This window comes from Pelodiscus sinensis, unplaced genomic scaffold (genome assembly GCF_049634645.1).
Source record: "Pelodiscus sinensis isolate JC-2024 unplaced genomic scaffold, ASM4963464v1 ctg82, whole genome shotgun sequence".
Classification (NCBI taxonomy): domain Eukaryota; kingdom Metazoa; phylum Chordata; order Testudines; family Trionychidae; genus Pelodiscus; species Pelodiscus sinensis.
Genome location: NW_027465999.1, coordinates 74,533 through 93,089, shown reverse-complemented (window position 1 = coordinate 93,089; position 18,557 = coordinate 74,533). Strand labels below are relative to the sequence as shown.

The 18,557-nt window shown below is 46.9% G+C and overlaps 1 protein-coding gene across 11 annotated transcripts in view; it reads left to right on the top strand.

Moving 5' to 3' along the window:
* Positions 1-18,148, top strand: part of BICRA (BRD4 interacting chromatin remodeling complex associated protein) — a 127,889-nt gene extending 109,741 nt beyond the window's left edge. For 10 of the 11 annotated variants that reach the window (XM_075917967.1, XM_075917966.1, XM_075917971.1 and 7 more), the window contains 8 exons: positions 512-707; positions 2,703-2,830; positions 3,353-3,478; positions 3,934-3,995; positions 5,159-5,307; positions 7,760-7,854; positions 8,555-8,657; positions 9,784-18,148. In XM_075917967.1, coding sequence (XP_075774082.1) covers positions 512-707; positions 2,703-2,830; positions 3,353-3,478; positions 3,934-3,995; positions 5,159-5,307; positions 7,760-7,854; positions 8,555-8,657; positions 9,784-10,991 — 2,067 coding nt within the window. In that variant the 3' untranslated portion in view covers positions 10,992-18,148. The remainder of the gene's footprint in view (positions 1-511; positions 708-2,702; positions 2,831-3,352; positions 3,479-3,933; positions 3,996-5,158; positions 5,308-7,759; positions 7,855-8,554; positions 8,658-9,783) is intronic. The other variant, XM_075917965.1, reaches the window with a different exon arrangement.
* Positions 18,149-18,557: the final 409 nt, after the last annotated feature.

Here is an 18,557-nt window from a genome sequence, read left to right as displayed (position 1 = left end):
CCCTTCAATAAGAGATGGCTCAGGCCCTTATGTCTTAAAAAGCATCCGAAAAGTTCTTCAAAATGCACATTTCAGTTACTGCCTTTGCTGTCACTTTATCTGCAGCCGAAAGGCGAGCCAAACTCTTTGGGTTTCAATTACATATTAAAAGTAAATTTCCCTTGAAAGGACTTCTGGGGGCCGGATTGCTGTATTTCAAACGCACAGGGCATAGTTGTGTGATTTTTAACTTCTGGCCACTGACAGACCCGGAGATTCGCACTGTTAAGCAAAGAGGTTTTTATTTCTTTGACATTCACTGCCTAAAACTGAGACGCTGGGGCTATGGGGTGGAAGCCAGTGGACTGTGTTGAAAACACGAGAGCAAGGGAGGGTCCCTTTCTTTCCATATTTGCTGCTGGGTAGAAATAGTTATGGTAGGTAGGAGATTAAAAAGGAAGGTGAAAGGAGGAAACGATCCAAAAGATGTTGCTCCAGCATCTTTTCAGCCTCTGCCATTTATTCCACACAGGTGCCCCAGGGGATCATCCTGCAAACAAAACACCAGACTTCCACCAGCCAGGCGCCTTCAGCTCTGAGCCACTTCAGCAGCCAGCCTTCATCTGTCCTGGTTAGCAGCCAAGGACAGCCAGGAGCAGTGACAGCCGCGCAAGCCCCAGTCCACAGTCACCCATCTGTCCCCGCTGCAGTCCAGCCTTCTCCTGCAGGTGCGAGTGGCATGGCTCCTGTCCTGGAGGAGGGCATCAAGCACCACTCGCAGCACTGCCGCAGCAGAAGTCGGTGTTGATCAAAATGGCATCCACATATAAGCTGCTACAGCCAGGCCTCGTGTGCAGGGCCCAACCAACTCTATGGTCCTTTTTGGTCGATCTCACGGTCATAGGATTTTAATTGGAGGGGTCCTGCCCCCAAAAGGAGTTTGGGGTAGAGGCCCCAGAGTTACTGTAGGGCCGTGGTGTCCAACCTGCTACTTCTATAGCCGTATAGCCACCTGCTACTGTTACAGCCAACTAGCCACAGGTGGCTAGTGTTGGACACCATGGTTGTAAGCGGGGTTGCGTATTGCTACCCTTACTTCTGTGCTGCTACTGCTGGCGGCAGAGCTGCCTTCAGATGTGGGCATCTGGACAGCAGCAGCTGCTGGCTGGGAGCCTAGCTCTGAAGCCAGAGCCACTGCCAGCAGCAGGGCAGAGTAAGGATTGCATGGGATGGCATTGCCACCATTACTGCTGCGCAGCTGCCAGTGAAGTGCTGCCTCCAGAGCTGGGCGCCCAGCCAATAGCTACCAGTCTCCAGCAACCCAGCTCTAAAGGCAGCACAGAAGTAAGGGTGGCAAAACCACAACCTTGCTAAAATAACCCTGTGACCCTGTGCAGCCCCTTTTTGGGTTAGTGCCCCCGTTTGAGAAACGCCGGTCCCCGTCCCCCAGGACATTTCTAGAGTTTAAGCAAAAGCGCACAACACCAGATTTGCCCATCCACAATGCATTTTTCATGGCCGTGAATTTGGTAGGGCCTACTCTTGTGCTCAGGGACAGGAACCAGTCTGGGAAGGGGAAATTCTGTTACAGTTCTGTGGGATAGTGACTTTCGACTTCCTCTTTCTCTTCCTTTTTTCCCCTTCACATTTAGAAAGTGCCCTCAACTTTCATTGAACCCTAGGACCAAAAGCTGCTCTCAGTGACAGAATATAAATCTGAAGTAGCTCCATTGATTGGGGGCAGCCCGGTAACTCTGGGTGGAGAGTCAAGACTCCTTAATACCAGTTCTGCTGCTCACCGGCTGGATTGCTTTGGGCAAGTTGCTCACCTCTTTCAGCATCCAGCTCTGTCTAAAAAAGAGGATTCATGATATTTACCTTGTGCAAAGCTTCTTTGAGAGCTATGGGTGAAATTCACCTCATGCTGAAAGCTAGGGTCAGTGCGTCACTTAATCCTCACTGAAATCGTACTTTAAATATTGAAGTGGGACTTTCATACACAGGCCTTATGCTCATCAGCTCCACAGGGATGCATTTTAGACTACAGGTGTTCTGTAGTTTTCTCACACACCTGCCACATTTACTTATTTAGATTTATGCACTGTGCCTGTCAGCTGTTTTCATGCACTTTCACAAATAGAAAATCAGTACTGTTTTTAATGCTATGCCTGTGATACACTGAACAAACTAACACTGAAAAAGTCCACATTTTCATTTGTTCAAAAGAAAGAAAAATACGGCTTTACAGTGTGGTGGTATTTAGATTTTTCAGTTGCTTTCTGCTGTGTTGGCAGTAATGATTTTTGCATGGGTATAAAACTAAACTTTTCTGATTCATGGTTGTTAAAATCCCCTGGTGCGTGTCTTCAAGAGTAGAGGTGCCTAGCCCTCGTGTTCTGGCACAATTCCAGTTTTGATAATTGCATTCTGCTTCCCCACTGTCCCCCACATTAGTATTCAGTTGAATTAGGAGGTTGTCTTTTTCACTGCTTTTGCTGCCCTGTTGTGGAAGATTGCTGTGAGCTGCTAAACTGCTTGCAGAGGTGGCTGCATTTCACCAATAGCTGAAGTGATGAGCAAAATTTTCCCAAGTACTGCCCAGTACTCTACTCGAGATAGTCTGTAAATATACTTCAGGATGGACTATGCTGCAGGAATCCAAGACAGGTTGCCATTGTTGTTTAAAGCTGCCTCTCATTTTAAAATCTCTTCATATTTGCTAGGCATAGCTGCTCCAGTTCCTGCCGAGAGCAAAACGTTTCCCAGTGGCTCCACAGCTGTTTCTGGGGGGAAAGTGACCACAGTTCCAGGGAAGCCAGGAGCGCCTCTTGCCGTGCAGCAGGCAGTTCAGGTGAGGGCTCCTTTGTGAGGCTTCTTTGCAGAGTTTGTCCATTTTCAAGATGAACAAAACTTACCGGCTTGCACTCCAGGTTTGTTCTTTTTCTGCAAAAAGAAAGAATTACATATCAAATACTGTTTGACTCTGGCATATAATTACTGAGTATGCAAGTACTGTGAACTCCTAAACACAAAGAAAACAAATGATCCCTATTAAAATGAATTAGACCACTGGGGGAGGGCGCTGTGTTCCTCTTCCTTGAGGGAATTAATGTACTTCACAGTGTATTTAGTGGCATGCAAATACTGTTGAGAGATACGTTCTAGAAGTGCAAATTAAAATAATTACCTATCAGAAAAGATTGATTCAGAATGTTTGCATCTCAACACCAAAGAGTTCCATTCTGAACTATTTCGGTGATGACTGAAATCCTCATGGTGAGTAGATTCTTGCTGTGTGTTTTGGCAATCAGTTTGTAGACATTAAATTCACATGGGGGTCCCAAATAAAAGAGAAACTTTGTTTCTTTTGCAGGCCAAACCTGGAGTGATTAGCTCCATCTCCGGCCTGAATCTTGGAAAAGGTCCCTTGCAGATCCAGGTAGTTGGGAAAGGATTGTCACAACTCATGCCCTCGGTCCCAGTCCAAACCCAGCAGCAGGTGAGTTTACACCAATGTGTAGTAGGTTTTTAAATGGTAATTTTGTTAAAAGCTTTTCTTTTTGAGATCGTGAGTCTAGTGGAGACTGCTCGGTTTTTTCCTTCCATTACGAGCTCAGTTTTGTTTGACTGTCCTATCAGTGTGGGAGCTCCAAAGGAAGGTGTCTTTCTGCTGCCTGAAAGCTGCCATGTTTAAAGTGAGCAAAGCTGGTTTTTCTCAGAGGGAATTCTCCCTTTTCTTCTGCACTTTGGATCAGAATCTCTAAAATAATCCATCTGATATTCTTGCAGCCCACAATCCCATTTTTTCCTCCAATGCCCTTGTATAAATCTGCCAAACAGGGAGAGTTCCCTTTAATGTGGGCTGGATGGTTCTTCCCTTAGATCATCATTGTTTGCAGAGTTAAACAAATCTGCTCATTCCTTTCATGTGCATTCTTTTCTCTTTCTTACCAGTATGATAGCAAGCTTGGAGGTCTGAAAAAAACTCCTACACTACAGCCCAGCAAGGAAGCTTGGTAAGTGTTTCCCACAGAGAGTGTTGGAGCCTAAGAAATTAAAGGGAACAGTGTAAGGATAGCAGTCAGGTCACAGTTTAACCGAATATCCTGTTAACTTTGGAACTGTCTCATTGTATATTATGTTTGGGTATATGAGCACCCTCTGAGCAATGCTGTACACCATAGTCTACTCTACTTGGAAGGGAGCATGAGACAGAGATGATCGAGTAACAGAAGATGCCCTCCAGTACCTCTCCAGGGGATCCCAGGGTGGCACTTGATCAAATGTACATTTCTCACTGAAAAAGAGAACTCTTTCAGAATTTTGCTGTGCCTCTCTCTCCCTCCCTCCCTCCCTCCCTGATTGCACTCATTTTCCTTTCTGCATTAGTGCATTTGGGTTGTGCATACACATGCACACGCACATGGCTAACTGTGTATTACACTGCATTGGTTTGCAACCATGTGTGTCCTGTCTGCATGAAGTACGTCACACATGCACAGCAGACCACATTCCATCACTGCCTGTTTTCACTCAACTAGCTGTAGTGTCAGTGTGAGGAGGGTGCGACTGGTTTAACTTGAAGATAAATTACATTTTCCTTAATTGGTAAAACTGTAGTAATATAATTTGAAAGCTCCCAGGGGGCACTTTTATAATTGAGTTATAGGATGTCTGAGTCACATTCCTTGTATCAAAAGAACCTTTCGTCTGTTCTTGGAGCTCTTGCTGCTGCCCAGAAATATCACAAGATGTTATATAACTCAGTTATGAGTGCCCTTTGGCAGCCCTAAAACTACAGACAGTATTAGCAAGGATAGGTAACTGTGTGTGTGTTTGTGTGTGCGTGTGTGTGCGCGCCTAGTCTAGTGTGTGTGTGTGTGTGTGTGCGCGCACCTAGTCTAGTGTGTGTGTGTGCGCACACCTAGTCTATGCACATGTGTGTATTTCATGTTCCACACACCTAAAACTTCTCACTTTCTGCAGCAGAGAAGGTAAGCAATAGAGCGCCTTTGTAGAATGCTGCAATCCCTGCAAAAATTGGATATCTGTTGGAAGGAGGAGCAATAAGAATTTCCATCACTCATCACAGTGCTTTTACAGAAATCTCTCTGCTTCTGGGCCTGTTTTCCATACTCTTTACAACTGTCTGACTTGTTTCTTTTTTTCTTTGTTTAAGTTTCTTGGAACAGTTACACAAACATCAGGGAGCAGTGTTGCGCCCTGACTATAAAACTTCATTCCAGTCATTTGAAGATGCTTTACAAAGGCTTCTACCCTATCACGTATATCAGGGGATGCTCCCCTCTACCCATGACTACAGAAAGGGTAAGTTCATCTGTATATGCAAGGAGGGATGATCATTAATAGTCCTAGAACTATAGCAAAGTTTTTGAAACTTAGTTTAGCCAAGTAACAGAATATGGAGGTGGATCTCTCCCCGAGGGAGTAAACTCGGGTCTCTTCTTTTGATGTCAGTGTGATGGCACGTTGGGGTCCCCCGCCTCCTGCACCCCCGTAATGGCATGAACAGACTCCACCAGCCGGTAGAATAGAGGTGGTTTATTGCTTCTTCTGGATACAGCACAGATGTCATCAGGCTACAGGGCAGGCCTAGGATGCCTCAGCCCCCCTTGATATAGGGAAGGGGGTCTCGGCTTCTAAACCCCCCAGCCTGTAGCTGAGGCTGCTTCCTCCATGCTCCCAGACAGAAACTAACTAACCCTCCTCCAGCCCTGCCCCCCAGCCAGGGCAGCATCCACCTTCCTTTGTTTCTCCCCATGGGGGGTGGCTGGTCAGACCAGTTTGGAGCCACCTTTGCATAATGACTCACCCTTTCCCTGCACCCCAGCAAGTTACCCCCACCACGTCACAGTCGGCATGAGAGAGGTCACGATTGGTAGGTCATGGGGGAAATAGGTTTGTTCATACATGTAAAGGAAGCTGCTGTGTTTCCACTCCAGAAAAAAAAAGATAAATCCCAACACCTGAATAAACTTCCTGGAACCACATTTGAAATCTGGCAGTGTTGCAGCCCTTTAATCTTTCAAAGCTGGATGCACTGAGTTCCATCACTGGCTTCTGCGTTTGGAGCGTTTGGAGGAGACGTTAAAAACAGAGTGCTCTGCTTGAGAGGCCACTCATCATACTGTAAAGCTTTTCACAGGAGCTGGAATTTCTCCTGGTGTCCTCGGTCAAATTTTCTCTTTGCTGTTTGCCATCCTGCACCTCAGCAGTGGCTGCATTTTGTAGATTCCAAGGCCAGAAAGATCCATTGTGCTACTCTGGTCTGACCTTTGTAACACAGAGCATAGAACTTCCCCCAAGCGAATGTGAGGAGTGCTATGCCGTTTGTGACAGACCCCTTGAGCATCCAGGGATTGGAGCACACGGTGCTGCACGCTTTTTATTAGACGTTAATGAACCATTTGAAACTCACCTGTTTGTCTGTGTGGGATAGGAACCTTGTGAAGTTTTCCTCGTTACCAGTTAGTGCAGACAGCAGCCTCTTCGTCCCGTGCAGTGGGGCCAGTCTTCTCTTTGTGAGGTGTGTGACCTTACTCACCTTGCCTCTCATCTCTGGGGCGACAGGAGCACGTCACGCAGCTTTGTGAGGAGCAGATAATCAAATAATCCTTTGATTATTTCCACAAAGAAAGCTGATAACCCTATTTATAATAGTGTGCACTTGAAGCAGGAATTGTCCATTTCCTAATGCTGGAATTCAGGAAAGAAGAATTGTTCTCTCTCTAGATCATGTCAGTATGTAAAGCAATGAACAGTCTAGAGAAGAAAACACCGAGCAGTCCTGTGGCACCTTAGAGACTGACAAATACAGTAAGCTTCCGTGGGCTAGTCTCTAAGGTGCCACAGGACTGCTTGTTGTCTTTAAAGTAACAGACTAACATGGGTCCCCCTCTGAGTATAGCCAATATGCACCAGGTGCTTTTATTTATCTTCCTATAACAGAAAAGTGAGGGAGCATTGTATTAAATTCACATTGGAAACTGATACTAGACATTCTATAGAAAGTGGCCAGATGCAGCCTGCAGCCCACAGCCCGGCTCATAGTGCTAGAGCTGGCCCTGGGCTGCATATTGCCCCGCCTTGACCTATGGAGATCCTTGCTAGGAGACCCAAGGAGGCCAAGAGCATAGCAGGAGTGAAAGGGTTAATCCGTGTATATGGATAATGAGACCACCCACAGTTACGGTAGACAGGCTCCAGAATACATTATATGGACATAACCCCTTCTGTTTCAGGGCCTAAGCCAGCCACTGACTAGGGGAGAAGCAAAGAGGGGGGAGGTATTTAGGAAGACATTTCCCTGTGGGTAAGTTAGTCCATAGTTGTCCTGTTGGGGTGTTCTTAGTCCCTTCCACTCGAGGATCTGCTGTTGCCCTCTGTCAGAGACCATACATTGATCTAGATGGGCCCTTGGTCTGAACCAGGCTGGCGATTCTTGTGTTCCCAAAACCATGTGCTGAATCTCTCTCCTGCTCCACATGTTCAGTTGATTCACTGCCCGGAGCTGTCCTGACAGACTTGCAGCGCCTGCCCTGGCAAGGGTTTGCAGTCACAGCTGGCAATCTCTGGGATTCATCCAATCACAAATGAGGCTGCTGAGTTTTCTTGTACCACTACTATTGGTATAGAACATTAGTCCTGTTTCTGCATTTCCCTGTCAGCGAATGGAGGCTTTCCTTTCAGATGTAGCAAGATAGCCCAGCAATGCCTGTGTGCAAAACAAACAGCCTCCTTTCTTTACCCCTTCTTTTAGTAGATGAAGAGTTTGAAACCGTGTCAACCCAACTGCTGAAACGCACGCAAGCTATGCTGAACAAATACCGCCTGCTGCTCTTAGAGGAGTCTCGGGTAAGATTGGCCTTTATGTGCTACTGTGCTCAGTGGGATGATGGTCAGCATGATTGTCAGGCTGCTCAAATCTGCCCTGTGCTTTTGTAGTGAGTGTGTTACATTGCAGTGTGACTGACTGACTAGTGACCATATAAGGGCTCAGCTCTGCACAGTTGAAGTCAGTTGATTTCAATGAGATTGGCTCAAGCTGTAGGTAGGGAGATTGGGGAAAAAGGCTTTTACCTTTTGGAAGGAACTCATCACAATTATGTCAGTTAATGTTTTATTTTACTTTTCAGTTGAAACAGGATATTAGTGAGGGGTAATTTTGCAGCAACCCTGGAACTTCTTTTTAATGGGGAAAGTAAAGCTTGGTCAGAGCAGAAGTACAAGAAATTAACTTGGAGTACAAGTTTAAATTAAAATGCTGTAAGGAAGGCAGATTTTCCATTCTGGGGACCCACCGCCCAAAAGCCCGGAGTGAGGAAAAGTGTTTTTCAGTGCCTGAGTTAGACATGTGCCTGCTCCGTGAGAACAAGCAGTAGTCAGTGTCATGCCATGGTAATTCAGTGTCACGCCGCAGTAGTAGTGTGGGTTTCCCATGAAGCAGAAGCTGGAGAGGCTTGTAAGTTGTTGTTGGGTCCCTAATTTCTGTATGGGGATAAAAGTGTCTTCCTTTTCTTCCAATTCTCACCTGTTTTATATTCTTGGTCTGCAGAGAGTTAGTCCTTCTGCAGAGATGGTGATGATTGATCGAATGTTTATTCAGGAAGAAAAGACCATGCTGGCTCTTGATAAACAGCTAGCAAAGGAGAAACCCGGTAAGAGAGATGTTCTTTTTGTTATCTGTGTACCTCGCTTGATCGTATGCTGCTCCTTTTAGAAGCTAGGCCCAGTATTTTCCTGCCTTTTACGTCATTAAGGCAGGAGTGGAAAACTTGTGTCCCATGCCAGCTCTCAGCCAGCTGCCTCTGTAATAGTTGGGTCACTCTGCAAAGACCTCGGGTCCCATTTTACAATGCTTTTGTATGAGCGGAGTGGAAGGCTGCTCAGAGCAAGACTGAGCAGTGTGTGCTGAGTTCTGTAGGCTTCTCCGTCTGTCCCTTGAGAGCAAAGTCAATGGCTGCAGACTTCTCCATTTTCTAAAAACTAGGTGCAGTCTGTAGACTCCAGTTCTCCATTTCCCTCCTTTTGGGTGCCTGTAAATGTAAATTTGTGGCATCTTGTCTCAGTGATTTCTGTTTGTTTGGCTCAACTTGAGAGATCTGGAAAGAACCCTAGACCAAGGAGAGAGTCTTTGTGGCCTAGAGAAGAAAGAACAGCTAGGCAGTGGTGTCTGTAACATGAACAACCCCATTCCCAGGGCTCTCAAATTGTTCCTTCTGGGCACGCATGATCAAAGGAACACGGGGCTTTTAAATGGTTGCGCCCCTCTCCTTGTGTGTTGAGCAGAAGCACATGGGGAAAGGTGAGCCAGTCTGGGACTGAATCCTCTAGGAGGCAGAAAGAGAGAAAATTAGCAAAAGGAAGAGGGTTGAAAAACAGAAGCAGCGGCTAGCAAAAAGGGACTGAGGGGCGTTATAGAACAGGAGATAAATACCAGCTGCAGCAGGGTGAGTGTTGATTTGTAAATATGATGTTTACAAATGTCAGGAATTACATGAAGGAAAGACTGTTTAGTGATTGAAGAAAGTCTGAGTCAGGACTTCCAGGTTTCTAATCCCAGCTTTTGTGATGATTTGCTATAAAACAGGAGTAAAACTTCCCTTGTGGGCTAGGGCTTTTTTTAGGGTGAATCGAGTAATTAGAGTAATTGTTAGATGCGAGGGAAAGGTGAGAATTGCCATTAGTTTTGCGGTTGACACACACTTATTGTTACCATTTTTCTAATGGGTGTTTTCTCCATGTACCATTTGGCTAGACACTGACGTTGTGTGTTTGTTGCAGATGAGTACGTCTCCTCCTCTTCTCGCTCGCAGAGCCTCACTTCCTCTCTGGCGCTTGCCTCTGCGTCCAGCATCGCCCCGGCTTCTGAGAACCTAAAGGTGCCTGCAGTGCAGACCGCTACCCAGATCCACCCCACCAAATTGGTGATCAAGCACAGTGGCGGCTCCCCTTCTGTCACGTGGGCTAAAGCTTCCCCTTCTTTGGACGGCGATGAGGATGCCCTACCCTCGAGGAGCAAGCCCCCGATCAAAACGTATGAGGCCCGGAGCCGGATCGGGCTGAAGCTGAAGATCAAGCAGGAGGCTGGTCTCAGCAAGGTGGTCCACAACACTGCCTTGGACCCCGTCCACCAGCCGCCCCCAGTGTGCACTGTCATTAAACCATCTGAGCCGCACTCTTCAGCCGCCGCCGCCGCCGCCGTCGCCGCCACCACCGCCGGGCAAATGAACGGGACTCTTGACCATGTCACCTCAGCTCCTGTGGAGAAAAAACCCCTTGTGACCTACTGCAGGCTTCCGCTGCGTAAGACTTACCGGGAGAACGTGGATGCTTTTGTAGCAGATAAAGCCACCGATGCCTGTCCAAAGGGAAGCATCCCGAAGGTGGATACGATCCCCAGCCCTCTTGTGATCAAGCAGGAGGAAGGCTCCAAAGGCGTGATCACCTCTCTCAAAACCCATGAGCCCCCCGCTGTGGCTGCGGCAGAGAAGAGCAAGCTGGAGGAGAGCGCCAAGCACCTGTTTTTCAGCAGGAGTGATGCCCGTTCTCTGGTGATGCAAGGCAGCCCGGCCCCTCAGAAGACCGATGACTCTACCAGTGGCCTTATGAAGGAACTTGCAGAAGTAGAGGATGAGTTTTATCATGGAATGATAAAAACAGAGCCCCCTGACCACAGCTCTGGCTCAGAGCTCACCTGGGAAGTGCCCCTGCCTCCAGCCAAGCGCAGGAAGTCCGAGTCCTTTGACGTGGATAACGCCAGCTTCTCCAGCGACAGCCCCCAGGACGACTCCCTTAATGAGCACCTACAGAGTGCCATTGACAGCATCCTCAACCTGCAGCAACCTCAGACTGGGGGCCAGAGCATCCGGACCCCCTCCTCCTCTTACAACTCCTCTTCCTCCCCTTTCTCTTCGCCTGTCCACCGTACAGACACTTACCTTGCCCCCAATCACAACGGCGGCCTTGGAGCAAGGACGTTGAACAGATAACAGAAAACCAAACGGCGCAGAAACTGGACACAGAGCAAGGACCGAAGAAAACGCTCTTGCTGGTTGAAACGGTCGAGCACCGTGGGTGTTATTGGTGCCATCTACCCAGAGACCTAATGGCTCGGGCCTGGCACCAGCAGGAGTGGGGGAAGAGGGTGTCCTAGTGATGCTTCATCCGAGGGTTGAAATGATGGGCTATGGATGTTGTCAAGTACAAGCTGAGGCTGGATTTACAATACACTCGTCTCATCAGATACACCCTAGAACCGCAAGTGAGAAGCAACCAGGCGGGTGGGAGGGGATTGACGGGCCCATAGGTAGTGCTGGCTATGTAATTTAGATTCTGTAACAAATTGCTAATTTGAGTATCTGATCAGTCTTCTCCTCTCCACCCTCCCCTCCCCCCCCCCCCCCCGAAAAAAAAAATTCTTAAACTTTGAACAGATTGCAAGTTAAGCCAGTGAGAGGCAAAAGGGGACTCTGAGGAATCGCCACCGGGGCAACATGTATTGTTAGTTTTTAAGTTATTTCACGGATCAAGCCGGACCGTGTGGAACCTCTCATTGGTCAGCAAAGGGCAAAATGTCAAGAAAGGAAACGCAAACACTAATAATGAAAAGAAAGTTTACAAATAAGCCCGTAAGTTTTACTCCTAGGACTCGGAGAACAGCTCCCTTGGGAGCAGCGGTGGGTGGGACTCGCGGACGCAGCACAGGCAAGATGAGGAAAGGGGGGTGGCTACATTGCTTTTTGTTGTACTCCATGGCAACCTGATATTTTCATAGCAACCAGGCGCGGTGCAGTCAAGCTGTGTGAGGAGCGAGCCGGTCTGGCCTTTCCCTGCAGCATGCCAAGGCGAGGGGGGTGCTGATAAGGGAACGCTCTGGGGCCAAGGCGTCGCGGTTCAGTGTTCTGCTTGGAGCAAGCAAAGGCAGAAAGCAAAAATGCCAAGTGCGTGTTTACATGCTTCACATTTCGGCTTTGCAGCCTTTATTGTGGCTTCAGTGTTTCCTGTACTCTTCTTCCGTGCTCTCGGTCCCCCTCCTTGTCTTGCTTTTCCACAGGCTTTCCTTATTAAAGCCATGAAGGGGATCCCTGTTTTCACAGAGTCTACTCTTGACATGACCCTCCGCCACCTGCCCAAGGCAGACTGTCTGGAGCTCCCTAGCAAAGCCTTGCCCTATTCAGCGAAAAGTGGAGGCTGGGTGCCTCTGGCAGTCTGGGACGTGAGAGTATTGGACTGACCCAAGTCATCCTTTTCCGAGCCATGCCGAACACGCTTACTGTGCCAGCAGACCCTCTTCTCCTCCAGCATCCTCAGTTTTGGTCAGTCCCTGATTTTCCTTTTCCTTTAGTTCTGCTCATCTTGGCTCTTTCCACATCCCATGGGCGCTAGACCTCCGAGCATACAGGGAGGTTTAGAAGCCCTAGCAAGTGTGTATGAGCAGGTGGATGCCGTGATAGATCCGATACCAGACCTTTTGCTGATGCATGTCCAGTGGCTTTGTCAAGATTGAGTTCTAACTCTTTTCTTGTGTCGAGCCGTCCCAGCAGTCTCTCTAATTCACACGGAAGCTAGGACTGCCACTTTTCTCCCCAATCCTAGATTTATCAGTTAAATGGTGCCTAGTGAAATTAACATCAGGACATTTTATTTCAGTTGGGGTGGGGGGTGCTGTCTTTCCAGCTTGGTCTTCCTTTTCTCTTGCGAGCTTATCACCATACTCGTGGTCAGTCTCGCACCAGACCAACACGTGGACAGTGGTTGAGCGTACTGTGATACAGAAAGTGCCAGGAAATGTAATGATTTCACTACAAATAACAGACAGACATTCTTCCAACATTTACACTGGCGAATGCCAGAAACCCTGAGGAGAATCTATTTATTCCCATTCATGCCTTATTATTTCTTTACCCAAATCTGTGGTGACAGTGGAAACACATGGTTTCTTTCCACTGCTCCCCCACAGGGGTGTGTAGGTAACCATAACTGAATTGTATTTATATATGTATGGTGTGTGCATGTCGATGCTGTAATCTGTAGGTGTGGCATTCATCCCATTACAGCTTTTTCACTGATTGTTACCTCCCATTTTTCCTTGGCAGTACGTGGAGTAAGGGCTTTGCATCAGTGCCAGCGAATATTTGTGATGTGCCACTAGGCCTGTTTCCCTCCACAGCTTCTTGATGTCATTTATTGCCACGGGAGAGGAGTACAAATAGGCTGCTGTATCAGCACACCACCTTCTCGCAGTCTCTCGTGTTGGCAAGCCCCTGCTGCTTTTGATGAGATCCCACAGTTCACATCCAGATGGGGGAAGGGGATTTGAGAGGGAACACGTCTCCTCTTGCTGGCTTGGAGTGCACAGAGCAAAACGTGTCACTCTGCACAAAAACCTCCTTTTCTGTCAGTAGGCAAGACAGATAATGATCAAAAGCAGAAGCAAGTACTCCACGCCCAGCTGCCCACAGTGGGGATTAAGAAGTGGTGAAATATCAGGAAGGTAACAATAAATAAGAAGGAAGTTAAAATAAATACACTAAAAATCAACTTGTGTGAGAATCTCAGGCTCCCCTAAAATCAATTGCTCACAACCGGGTTGGTAACTCACAACTTCCTACTCACAACTGTAGTGTTACATCAGCAGCCACGGGGGTGCCTGACGCCAAGTGAAGGGGGGCGCCTGTTTCCTAGCACCTTTGTATTGGATTCTTTACAGTATTTCTTTCTTCAGTTTCTTCCATGCACTGAGTGCTATAAATTATTGGGTTTTGATCCTCCTAACATTCATCTCACTGATGGGTTTTTATTGAAACAAGTCCTCCTTTTTGCCTTGCTGCATTGCCTTTAGGAACTTCATAAGAGCAGGGCATTCAGAGAAAAACAAGTCGGTTACTGCTTTGTCTGGTAACTATGGGGTAGAACAGAAGTGACACTTTTCTGTGTCCCTTGCTCTTCTTATACATCCACACACCGCCCACACCTCAAGACCCAGGCAGTTCAGGAGATACTGTAGAACTTCCTGTGTGTTGTGCCTGAAAGAGCCAGAGGTCTGAGTGACAAACCCAACTCTGAGGATGGTGACATTAGCATAGATGTATGCTACTCTGACATCAGTGTCTCCTGGGATTTGCAAATGTGTCCCTGAGGGCAGAGCAGAGAGCAGGGCAAACCTGTCTTTGTGAACTGGGATCCAAGGACCCAGTCTGGCGACATTGGCAAAGTCAACTGAAGAGGGACAGAATCGTCAGTGTTCTCAGTCAGAACTGTTTGGATTTGGAAGGTTTTCTGCTGCTTTTTTCCCCTTTCCTAAAACTGATTTACGGTTCTACCCTGCCCAGCGCGCGCGCGCACACACACCCCCGAATACCCTGAATTTCCACTGCTCTCAGACTCCTGTAAAAGGAAGCTGGTTAGCGTTGTGTGTCGATTAACCATAAGGGGCCCCTGAAAGAAACACAAAGCTGCCATCTCTTACTACTCCATGGAAGTTTAGTGTTTTCTTACCATAGCAGTCCCAACAACAGGATTTGAATCTTAAAAGGCACAACCCCCACACCACTGTCCCTCCACATTTTAGTCACTCATACGTTGTCTGCTGGGATTCAGTATATCCCAGTGAATTCTTTCCCCGGCCAAATTGTAGTCCCATCCAAATCAGAGGTAAAATCCCCATTGATTTCACTGGAAGGAGGACAGACTTCCTGGAAAGTTTGCCAGCTCTAGAGAGAGTAGAACTGAGTCTGCAAATGTACAAAGGCTGCTTCTGCAAACAGATGGATTAAGATTATGCAGGGCCCAGATTCCCCCAGATCCCGTGTAACATTCTTCCATCAGTATCAGTGTGTGTCACTCATGCCACATGAGTCAGAGCAGCGTAGCACCTGGTCAGCGCCTGTCCTGGGCCATAGAGTAGTATGTGCGCCGAGGGGCCAAACGGATTGTCACGGGGTGGGGTTCCCTGGACTCCGGGCACACACTCCTAGGCAGTTTGGCCACCATGTACTTTATTTGCAATGTGCTCTACAAGTGTTTGTCCCCACAAGTCAAGGCCCAGGGCAGGGGACAGCTCACTCACCTCTTGGTTGCCAAGAATTCCCCCAATCTTTCTTCTCGTCTCTTCCGTTATCGTTTTTCAGACAGTGAGTTTTACATCTTTTGTCACGCACAGTGCCCTCTTACGCGCTTTAGAGTCTCCAGTTCGTTGCTTTGAGACAGGCCTGTTTGGCCTCGGTCGGGGCCACCTAGTAAGTGGCGGCTTCATATGCTTCCAAATCCATGTTGTTTTTCCTCATGTCTGCATGTGAAAAGAGAAACACATGGGCCGGCTGCAGATGAAATGCAGGCCAGCCCCTTGGCTAACATCCCAGTGTTTCACCAACAGAGCTACTGAGCCCCAGCAAGTTGTGCTGGAGCGTAGCTGCTTGAGATCTTGCTGGGGAGCCAGATGAACTGCATTCAGCTACCGGCTCTAAATCTGATTTTTTTTTCTTTTGCTGCTTCCCTTTCCAAGAAGGGAATCATAAATCGTAATGTCCAGGGCCTGGGACTTAGCCATAACTGCATTCACATTTCTACATATTCTCATGCGCTCATTAGCAACAGACTTCAAACTTGGTCTCTGCGACTGTGAATGTTTGTAACTCATCAAGGCCTTTCCCTTTCTCGCCCAGTTCTTGGTGGTTACCATCGTCCTGAAATCTGCAAACTCCATTTCCCATTCAATAGCCGCCTCTTGCTTTATAGCTCGAGAGACTCAACTAGAAAGGAGTCAGCAGCTTTCACCTTCTAGCTCAGCGCTCAGAAGTCCCATGTAAGCATCTCAATGGAGCCACTAGATTTTCAAAAATACTCCACTGTTCCCACTGTCCTACTTGATGCTGAGGACTTCTGGAAATTTGGGCCACATTTCTTGCCCCTCTTTCTTCTCTTCATTCCTTACCAAAAAGAGGCCTTAAAAGTATTCATATGCCACTCATCACTCCACTCCAGGAAACAGAAAAAGGGGAAAGTAATTTAGAACAGAAGCAGCTGTTGCATTTCAGTGGACAGAATCAAGTATTTTAGAATCAGTGGGGAAGGGGAAGTGTGACAGGAGGGCTGGGGTCTTTAAGGAGTAAGTAACTTGGAGGTGAACACAGCCCTTAAGAGCTGTGTGCAGGTCGCTCTCGGGGAGTGTGGAGCACACCGGAACAGCCTGCTAAGTTCCTTGTTTTCAATTCTTAGCGTTAAGTTTGCACAATCCGTCTTGCCTTTGCCACTCTTCTCCCAGCTCAGTACATGCTCACGCACACAAGGCAGATCAAAAATACCCAACCCATTGTATAAAGCAGCATACTTCAGAGTGTGCATGTCACCCCTCGCTGTGAATGCATGTGACAAAGAGAATAGAGAAGTGTATGCAGTCGGGTCCTTCCAGCTGGGAGAGTACGCAATTGACAAACCTCTCTAGTCTGTTGGAAGATAAAGAGCTGGGTTTGGAAAACCACGTGCGGGCTCTTTTATTACCACCAGGCCTTATTGTCACATGCACATTAGCTACCCATCGATGTCCAACCTTCGTGTTTGTTCCCCATCCTATTCACTTCCTGCTGCTTTATGCACATACCCAACTGCCTCCTGACATGTTGTCCTTGCTGGAAAACAGCAACGTAGGCTGTTCTATGCACCCCCAAACAGAGATCAGATGGCTGCTGGGGAGAACAGTGACTGCTCACCTAAACTATTCTGCAACGTCAGTTTCTTTAACCCTTTGTGTCTTGTGAAGTAGAGAAAAGTGTGTGTCTTAAGGAGAGTTTGCAGTTTAATGAAGACAGTTTTAGGGGGCATAATTTAACCAAAAAAGAAAAAGGTCTACTTTTTTTCCTTTGACAAGCGTGTTTTAGCATTAGACCATCCACCACTGATGTAGGTTTTCTGGATAGTTATGTATCAGGTCGGTACCTCTGGCCCACAAGCTTTCTAATTTACTTTAAAAAGATTAGCAGTGTTGCTTTTCCATTCACAAAAACTGCCGGATACATTCTGCCTTTGTACCCAGGTGTATTTTAATTCCTCCATTTGGGAAGCCTCAGTCAGACTTGTTACGGTTTGTTGCTTGTGAACTGCCTTTTGTCCGTTCTGACGCGTTGGCTCTAGGTAAGAAGGGAAGTCTCCTGTTTTACCACAGAAGACAAGCAAACCAGAAGTGATTTGATTTTTTTCATTGTTATTACTGAGGTTTTAATTTTGCATTTGAACATTGCTCTGTGCCACTGGGCAGGAAGATACAAATCCAAGGAGAGAACCCCCTTTTGGATTGGCTTGCCCCATGGCCCTCTGAGCCCTTCCTTGTCTGTGATGAGAGGGGTGGTTAGGTAGCAATAAGGAATGACAATTCCCAGGCTAAAATATTTGGCGTTTTCTTTTTTATATATACATATATATATATAAAAATGTGTATTAAATTGTTTGGTTTTTGTTTAGTGTCTAATTTTTTTAATCGAAAAGAAAGAGTGGCTTTGGGATCATTTGAGCATTATTTTGTTTCCTTTCTCTGCAAGATGGATAACTAAAACCAGAGACACCCCTTTTGGACACAGGCTGATATGCGTTGGCTTTCTCACTGTTACAGGGAAGTGCACTCAAACTTTTTTACATCTTCCCACTGTTTTGAAATTAACTTGAAGTGACCGTACCTTTTTCTTTCCACCGTGGGGAGGGGGGTTCTTTTCACCCCTCTTCTGCACATTTCAATTTACATAGTTTTGCAGGGGGATAGTAATGAGTTTTGATTCCCAGCTGTCCCTGTCCATGTCAGCTTGTCTCTGATGTAGAATTAACCTGAAGAGGAAATGCAAGCCAAAAAAAAAAATCATGGCAAAAAGGAATTCTATCATCCCCACCTGTTCATTTAGTTCCCCCTCCCCCCAAATAAAGTAAGAGCAACACTTGCAAAAAAGGAGAGGGAAAATTCCCCACCACTGAACCAAGTAAAACAACCCCCTTTTCTTTCTTGCCCCGCTGGTACCAGTGAACGCTATCACAGTTTGAAACAAAATATAGTACTATAAAATAATTTTGTACTGTATTTATTGTGTATAACAATTTTTTTAAAGAATTATGTACATTTAGTACTTCTGTGTAAATTAAATTGCTCTTCTTTTTAAATACTGTATATGAATCGTTTTGTGTTTCTTTCCAAAGACCTTGAGACTAGTTTGCAAATGAGGAGGTGGGTTATTATTTATTATTAGTTGTGTTGCATGTCTTACCCCTTCTTTGCTGTGCTTTTGTTTAAAAACCGTCTGTCTACGGTCGTTTGCAAGGGAGAGAAGGGCTTTGTTGGTATCTTACCAGTATGTCTAGGAACCCGATCACAATGCAACAGCCTCCAAACGGGACCCAGAGTTTCTCTCTGAGGCGATACGGGGAAGGGCTGTGCTGACCCACAGTTTGGACTCCTGCAGTCGGATCCTTGCTTCATGAGGTGGAGGAGTGTGCCTGCAGCAGTCGCTTTGCATGAGGGTCCGGCTTTATAACCAGGTTGGGGACCTGGATGATAAATTAGTCTCTGGACACAGCGG